Consider the following 8466-nt stretch of genomic DNA (forward strand, 5'->3'; position numbering starts at 1 on the left):
CTTGTGATATCACATCATGGGAAACGTTGGGGTCTGGTATTTGTGTGGATGTTACTTAGGCATGTACCACCCACCTATACCAGTCCAGGTACCCCACCCATTGCAAGGACACTCCTTGGTGGCAGTAGTCATCCCCAGCAGGATGCAGGCATAAAAATGGTTTAGGAACAACTCCAAATAGCATGGAAAAAAGTACAATGTGTTGAATTGGCCTCCAAATTCAAAGGCCCCCACTAACAACATTATATTGCCAGACACCACAGGATACGCGCAGAAGGTCCATGTTCTTTCTTTGATGAGTCAGAAATGTATTGGAGGTACAAGGGCACACAATATTAGGAAAGTGGTCATAATTTTATGCCTGATCTTTGCATGTTTAATCTGTTAGTTTACTAACCCTAGATATATGAGTCCCATTGCATCAGGGTTCACTGCACACGAATTGATTTTTAATTTCACAATCATTGACACTAATCTTATATATATAATGAACTGTTATACTGTTACTGTCACGGTTATGTATATATGTAGAGAATAGGGCTAACTCTCTACCTTCACGCACTTATCTGCACAGCTCAGCCAAAATATGTATAGCCTGTTTCTATAGGCTTTCTGTCCGTCTTCCGGACGTCAACTCTACGCACGGCTTACCCGGTCTCTGATTGGCTGGCGCCGCTACGCCCTCCTCCAAAGTAACTTATTTCGAGTGACGGGCGGAGTCGAGCAGCGACAGTTTAAATTGGGGAGCCGTGCAGTGTTCTGAGCCGGGTGCTTCTTCGACTAGCCGGGACTTGGTTCACAAACGGGAGAATAAAAATAAAATAACATAAAAATGCCTGCAAAAACAGACGACGGCGGGTGGAAGAAGTTTCTGTGGGACTCGGAGAAAGGCGAGCTGCTCGGCCGCACTGGAAGCAGTTGGTGTAAGTACGCTTTTTTTTTTTTTTTTTTTTTTTGGCTGGCGCGCACGCGAGTGATAGAGCGCGCCACCTGTCTCCTCGTGCTTCGTGCCACCTGTTTGATTTGACATTGCTGCATACCGGAAAAAGAATACATATATCTATGTGTATATACTGCGGCATTGTAACTAATGCACCCACCAAGCTTCTCTCGTGTCTTCTTTGTTGGTGTGAACCTCTGAAACATCCACCGCCTCTGGCTGACTGGACTGGCGTTATGTCGAGTTTTATTTTTTAAAAACCTCTGTGATAAAGTTAAAACCGGACGACATGTGTAGTGTATTGCCCTAGCAGCTGATCGGGAGTTTTTATTTCTAAAGTCGGACGGGTGCTGTGAGGCGGCAGGGGAATGATCGGACCTAGGCTTATTATGGGAAAAGTAATTGTTTAATTTGCAAAAGGCCGTCAAAGGGTTAAAAATGCATCACAGCCCAAGGTGAGTCAAGGTGACGGGGCCTGCTCGTAAAGCGAAGAGAGGGGACTATCGATCCGTGTCAGGTTCCTCTGATCAGATGTCGGGTGTAATCTAACGAACAATACAACTGATTAACTTGTTCGACCTTCCTTCTCTTGTTTCTCTGGCAGCTGCACAGCGGTATATGTCCTTGTACCTGTTCTCAATGTCACAGCACTTCAGTCCGGTCTAGACACGAACACCTGGCGAAAAGTAGCCTGATGTTTTAGTGGCATGATGTCTTAGCAGCAGTAGTATCAGCAGCAGCAGCAGCTCTGGCTGATGCTGATGTGCAGCTCAGACTCAAAGATTTTTGTCCTTCTGAGGTCATCTAAAAGTGCTGATGCGTCAGGCAAGTATGCCATGCGCAGTGCCATGTTGACGGTGGGAATGAAAGGACATCCGAATGTGGGCTGATCTCAACAAATAAGTTTGCATGAAGAGAAATACATATGTGTCTTGTATGCATCTAGTTTTTGTTATCGGACTTAACGCCACATCTCATCTGTTTTTCTGTGATAAGATGCTACAATATAGAGCAGGGCTGAACAAACCCAGACCTGCTTGCTCAGACTGTTTTCTCATAGAGGGTCATATTGTATGTTTGTGTAGTCAGACTTGTGAAAGCATATCTCCCTCTGGAGCAATAAAGACTGTCCATAGATATAGTGGGTAATGCCACGGCAGTCTAAGCGAGCTCGGCTGACGTGTCTTGCATTAACAGGTTCAGGCTGCTGAGTGACCTTGTGACATTGTCTTAATGCAGCAAAAAGATGAGAGGGAAAGGTTGGACATCTAGTTCCCCTGCTGCAAGTTTAACTAAAGCTCCACCTCATTGGTTTTGCAGTACAGAAAATAGATTTGTCATGCAAGCAATACTTTAAATCCACAGAGACTGTAGTTATCTGAGCTACCGCACCTGCATTGATACTGTCATATAAAGTTTGGAATGAATTAAAGGTCCACTTTGTGGTCTTTAGTGGCAACTAGTGGTGACGTTGCAGATTGCAGGTAAATATCTCTCCCTTTCTGAATCTACTGCAGCTGTGCCAGTATTGTCCTCCAAATGAGATCATCAGCTGTAACCTCATCAAGTATTGTGATGACTTTGGGATAACATGTGAAATGTTATTGAGAATATTGTTGTTGCTTTTTCCTTATTACAATTGACATGTGTGTCCTGGGACTCTGTGAGCCCGACTTTTTTTCTACTGCTCATTACGCATATGGCTTTTGAAGACCATTTAGTTTTAGGGGCCAAAAAAAAAAAAACAATTTGCATTTTGCATACAATCAGTAATGCTGTAATGACATCATCTATGTGACATCTAAAACAGCTGTCCGTATTAATTCAATTTTTTTAGATTTTACTATTTTTCACTTTAGCAATGAAACATGACCATCGAATAAGATGGGAAACACCCTTTATGTACACTGTTGCACAATTGTGAATTGAAACAGTTGTGTAACTGTTATCAGCTGTTTGATTATATGACCCTAACTTATTGGTTTACAGAACTTGTATTTGTACTATAAGTTGTACAGTGTCATTCAGTGAAATCATGGGTGTTTTTCCAGAATTGTTCTAATTTTTATTTATTATTTTTTTTCTTAATTTTCTTTTTTTATTTATCTGCTCCACAGTCAAAATTTTCCTGTTCTACGTTGTTTTTTACGGATGCCTGGCTGGAATCTTCATCGGCACCATTCAAGCCATGCTGCTCACCTTGAGTGACTACAAGCCAACCTGGCAGGACAGAGTTGCACCCCCTGGTAAGAACAGATCCGCAGAAAGAAACGGAATTATCACACTATTTAGTATCAGTCAGGTGGGGTCATGTTAGAAGATCTGGTGACAACAATTCCTAAATCAGATTGGCCAATTACTCCTGAATGTATCTGTATTTGAGACCACAAATGAGCTTTGAATCCAGTTATCTTCTTTAAGTAGATTTAACTAATATTGATTTAACTAAAGATGAGATTAGATTCGCATTAACTATATTAATTTGGTATCGCATGTACACAGAGTTATCAGAAACCAAGATACAGTAGGTTTACGTTTCACAGTATCAGTGATTTGAAAAGGCTACTCAAATATATATACAAGCTTCTGATAATGATTTAAGTGGTGCCTTTAAAATAACAGTGTACATGGTACGTTTTCGCTGCACACCATGGCCCCAGTGCAACCTCTCCTGTGTACACAGCACACCCTGGTTGCTATGGCAGGGAGGACCAGGTGGGGTTCAGCTTGGCAATTGTTGGATGGAATGGCAACTGGTGGCAGTGAGCGTCTTTTTGACTGCAGCAAGGTGCAAGGGTGTTCTAAACGTTCACCTAATGGGTTAGGTTAAAACGACCCAAATAAGCAATATTAAGGAGCATTGGCTTTCATAGCATAGTCATGAGATTGATTTCATCCGAGTCAGTGTTCACAGACGCTACAGACTCTGCTCAGCAACTCTCAGCAGAAAGCACAGAAGCAGGAGGAAACCCAATCTGTTTTCCTGAAAGATATGGATATTTATCAGATGCTTCAATCTGCAGAAATTGGCTGAAGTGATGTCCAAAGTGTCAGACTTACAGAATTTGTCAAGTTTTATCTCTTTCATCTCCTCTTTGTGCTGGTTCAAAACGTGATTCTTGTACAGAAGTGACTTTAGTGTGTGTCGGACTGCAGGCCAAGTAGACAGAATTATGACTAATACTTGAGTAACTGATGTTGTCCTTGCAGGCCTCACGCACACCCCACGTTCAGACAAAGCCGAGGTGACCTACAACCTCAATGACATGGAGACCTACCTGCCTTACACCAAAGCTTTAAAGGATTTCCTGGCCAAGTACAACGAAGATGACCAGAAGGACCAAATGAAGTTCGAGGATTGTGGAAGTAGGGCTTCAGACATGCAGTCTTCTCTTCTTACATCATTTTGGAAAGTTACAGAGTAGAAAAGAGAGCATAGAAGGACAACCTTTCTATTTTTAAATGCAGATTTGAGGTGTTTGAGGTTTAAAGGTGCTTTTTTTTTTTTTTTTTTTTTTTTGGTCACTAGGGCAACGTTGGTTGGGCTCTAACCTAAACTTGATTGTAAACAGAATTTAATGTTGTTGAATTGTCAAATTGAAAGGGCGATTAGTGGACATATGAGTACAGGCCTTTTTCAGTGGCCCATCTAGTTTTAGATGTTGAAAGCTAACTTTTACATGCTCTTAATAATGAATGCTTACCTCAAGGTGAACCTGGGGAGTACAAGAACCGGGGTGACTTGGAGAGCGACGTGGGCATCAGAAAGGCCTGTCGTTTCTCCAGGAACTTGTTGGGTCCCTGCTCCGGCCTTGAGGATCCACATTTTGGCTTCAAGGACGGAAAGCCCTGCATCGTTGTGAAGCTCAACAGGATTGTTAACTTCCGTCCAAGGGTAATTTTTATTCTATCTCCATGTAAACAGACTTAAAGCTCAAATATGGCCAAGAGCAGCACCAGATCAGGCGCTGATGATGCCCTTCACTGAGCCAGTTGCTTGTAACTTTTACTTTACTATCAGTCAAGGCCTCCTCCTTTTCTAGCTAACACTATGGCCTGGGATATAATATCATAGTAAACGTACAATATTACCTATACCAGTCAGATCTCAGCACCAAGGCAGTGGAATAATGGAGCTAGCAGCTGTTCTCACTCACTCAGCCAATTCTATTACATATTGAATTTTTAATATGCTCGAACAGAGACTTACCAGATGAAAATATGACTGTCGATTAAACATCCTGTCTTGAACTCTTTCAAGAGCAAATTTCTCAAAGGATGAAAATTAAAAAGAGCACCTTTTACAGTGTGGCAGTCTCTGGGGAGACTTTGGTAATAAATGCTGCCGTGAAGATTGTAATTACAAGAATTGTAGCTTCTTTCTTTCTTTCTTTTTTTAATGAGCTGTTGTTAATATTATAGGTACAAGCAATTGATCTTTGTAAATTTCACTCCAAGTCTGACCTAACTTCTCTTCTCGCTGTCCAGCCTCCTAGCTCTAATGAAACTATTCCTGAAGAGGCTCAACCCAAGGTGCAACCCAATGTGATCCCTCTTTACTGCACCAACAAGGTACACACATTATTTTAGACCATGCTGCGAATTATTTTCTGTCTGAATTTTGCCATTCCCTTCAACTTTCTCTTCATTCTTGCAGAAAGAGGAGGATGCTGGGAAGATCGGTGAGATCAAGTACCACGGTATTGCCGGAGGCTTCCCTCTCCAATATTACCCCTACTATGGCAAGCTGCTTCACCCTCAGTACTTGCAGCCTCTGGTGGCTCTTCAGTTTGCCAACCTGACTCTGAACACCGAGTTGCGCATTGAGTGCAAGGTGTTTGGAGACAACATCAACTACAGCGAGAAGGACCGCTATCAGGGACGCTTTGACATCAAGATCAGCATTAACAGTTTATGACCGTCACCAGGAACTTAGATCCTGCCCTGACACGCCCTGCTACTTTCCCCCCCCGAAATACCAATCTGTCGTAGGAGATAATAAGTGGGAGGGTAGGCTGTAGCGGTTAAGTCAATCACAACTAGTCTTGAATGAAAAAAACTTGTTAGAGGGCAGATGTATAATCTGTCCTTCACTAGCTTACTCACTTCCGTCTAGCCATAGTATGATTTAGAGGAAAAGTAGCAATAGGCCCAATAAAAATATTTATTCTGCTGTAAAGGAGAATTTTCCACAAGCCATGGGACATTGTTCTTAGATTACTGTAAAGTATAGTTCCATCTCTGTATCTGTCCCCTCTGCATATCGCTGCCTTGTGTGATTCCAGTAGTTAGGTTTGGAGTGTAGTAGTTGTCGCAAAGTCTGTTCTTCCTTAATCATGCTTTTTCCTCATTGTCTTGTGTGAGCAAGCTTCAGCAGTTGTAGTTGCGCGCGTGTGTGTCAGACATGTGGACACACTCCCATTTACTTTCTGATTCAAAAAGTCTGACACGGTTCTGATATGCGCGGGGAAAAGACTGCACTCCAGGAAACTTCTTTCCTCTTTTTATTCGTCTTACAGTTGATCACAGAAGACTCTTTATTTTTCATTAAATTGCTTAAATGTGTGAAGGGGTTATTACTTGGTTTCATGCCTTTTTTGATTTTTGCCTTGAATGTAGACTTGTGTGTCCAGCCTGTTAGACACTTTGGCCTGCTTTAAGGGCGATGGTGCTAACTATGTTTTAAAGATTTTTTTTTTTTCTTTGTTTTGCTGGATTTATCACAGCATCAAGCATTGCGGGGCAACCGTGAATGTTATAACCATTAAACATGGTGGAAGAATTTTATATTTATGCAGTTGTACATTTTGTTTCTTTGCAGAATATTGTAATGTATAAATGCAATACCAAAGTGACATGCAAAGTCTTAATCTGAAGCAATGCAGTACTCCTTTCTAGGATGTATTCGTCTTAAGTGCTAAAGTTGGTGTCTTGCCCTGCAACTTTTAAAATGGAAAAAATCTTGACATTTGTTTTGGTCATGAATGCAGTTATGTGTACAATGAATAGGTAGTTTATTTTCACGACCATCTTATGTTCATGCATTTTAGAAAAAAAAAACTCTTGCAGACCTCTGTGGCTTTAGATGACTGATGAAATTGGCTTTAATATTGTATATCAACATCAGTCAATTTTTCATCAGTTCATCCACCTTTGTCATTTAATCAGACATGAATGAATAAAAATCATAATAGACCTTTATTTTGTGTTTTTCTGGTGTTTTCTTTTACTAACAAGGCTACTTCTCTGCAGGCCCACTGTGTTTGACACACTTTATGTACTCTGTGGCACTCTGTATTTACATGTACTATTTTATCAGAGTACGAGAAACTATTTTCTGCTAACACCAGTACAATGCATCTTTTTTTCTCTTGTGTAGATTTGTCTAACCGATTCCAGTTTTTTTCCATGTCAACAATGATTCTTCCACTACAAAAGTAAGTTTGACAGGGTTCTGTGCTAGGACCAGTGCTCTTCCCATTATACATGCTTCTCCTTTTATTTGGAAACACTGCATAAATTTCTATTGCTATGCAAGACATCATGGATTTGCACATTTAATTTGGAGTGTTGGATCACACTGTGATTAGATGAGTGGCGTTGAACTGTGTGGTGTTCCGTGTTGAACTTCAGATCTACACATATAAAGATAAAACTGTGTAACTCAACAGTCTCAGTAATCCATCAACTTCTTCTGGTTTGGCCCCAGAGATGAATGCATGAACTGTTGTTTGCTCAAGAGGGGGACAATTGCTGTTACTGTTCAGTCATTCAGGCTTTCAGCGTGCAGGCAGGAAACGGCAGTGGGATCAGATGCCGACATTATGCCTCTGTAATTACAGGAGGGAGCTGCCTGTGTTGTAGCTAACACAGGGGTGTTGTTTCAGGCGCTGACTAAAATCGGGCATTAAGTCGGGAGCAGGAGAAAATCAAGGAGCAGCTTCAAATGTGAATACATTTATTCACACAAGAGGCCAAACACTATGAATCTTGTCTTCTCTTAGACTAATTCGTTATCTAGAGGTTTCTAGGGGGTTTGTTGCTTTGTGCAGTATTTGTATTCTAGTCAACTATTAAATCTTTTACTGCTGATGAACAGCACATCTACAGGTGATTGGATGATATTGTTACAGTGGTCCATTTTGACTTGTATTGCACTGCCAGCTCACAGGAAGACTGACCAAACCAGCTGGGTTCATTCTGTATGTGTCTAACTTTTATGCAAATGCTGATATTTTCTGCATGCAGCCATGCAGGTAAATTTAATATAAACTTAATTCATAGTTTAGCGATTACAATGTTGCATCAGTGTAAATTCCAGCAACCTGTATGTCAGGATTGAAATTGTGATATTAAATAGGTAAGTATATGAAAACCCTCAGAGAAGAAAAGCTGGGATGGGCCAGTATTATATAGGGAGGCTTGGAAGCTAGGAAGAGCTACTTTTAGTTGTGAGACTAGGAAGCTATGAGCTAATATGGTTGAAATAATTTATTCATTAAAGTTACATGAACAAAACCCCAACC

General features: G+C 41.1%; 1 protein-coding gene across 1 annotated transcript; it reads left to right on the forward strand.

Annotated features, from left to right (window-relative positions):
- The first annotated feature begins 729 nt into the window (after positions 1-729).
- atp1b1b (ATPase Na+/K+ transporting subunit beta 1b) lies at positions 730-7141 on the forward strand. Its single transcript, XM_047576647.1, has 6 exons — positions 730-923; positions 3058-3186; positions 4151-4306; positions 4651-4835; positions 5429-5512; positions 5598-7141. The coding sequence occupies exons 1-6, from the start codon at positions 833-835 to the stop codon at positions 5856-5858; spliced, it is 906 nt and encodes a 301-aa protein (XP_047432603.1). The 5' UTR covers positions 730-832; the 3' UTR covers positions 5859-7141.
- Positions 7142-8466: the final 1325 nt, after the last annotated feature.

The sequence above is a fragment of the Mugil cephalus genome, chromosome 23, assembly GCF_022458985.1.
Source record: "Mugil cephalus isolate CIBA_MC_2020 chromosome 23, CIBA_Mcephalus_1.1, whole genome shotgun sequence".
Taxonomy (NCBI): Eukaryota; Metazoa; Chordata; class Actinopteri; order Mugiliformes; family Mugilidae; genus Mugil; species Mugil cephalus.

Bases quoted from the DNA above. Each gene is read 5' to 3' on its own strand.
- atp1b1b (XM_047576647.1), top strand. From the start codon at position 833: ATGCCTGCAAAAACAGACGACGGCGGGTGGAAGAAGTTTCTGTGGGAC. The intron at 924-3,057 runs GTAAGTACGCTT...TCTGCTCCACAG, and splicing joins CCGCACTGGAAGCAGTTGGT to TCAAAATTTTCCTGTTCTAC. The intron at 5,513-5,597 runs GTACACACATTA...TCATTCTTGCAG, and splicing joins CTCTTTACTGCACCAACAAG to AAAGAGGAGGATGCTGGGAA.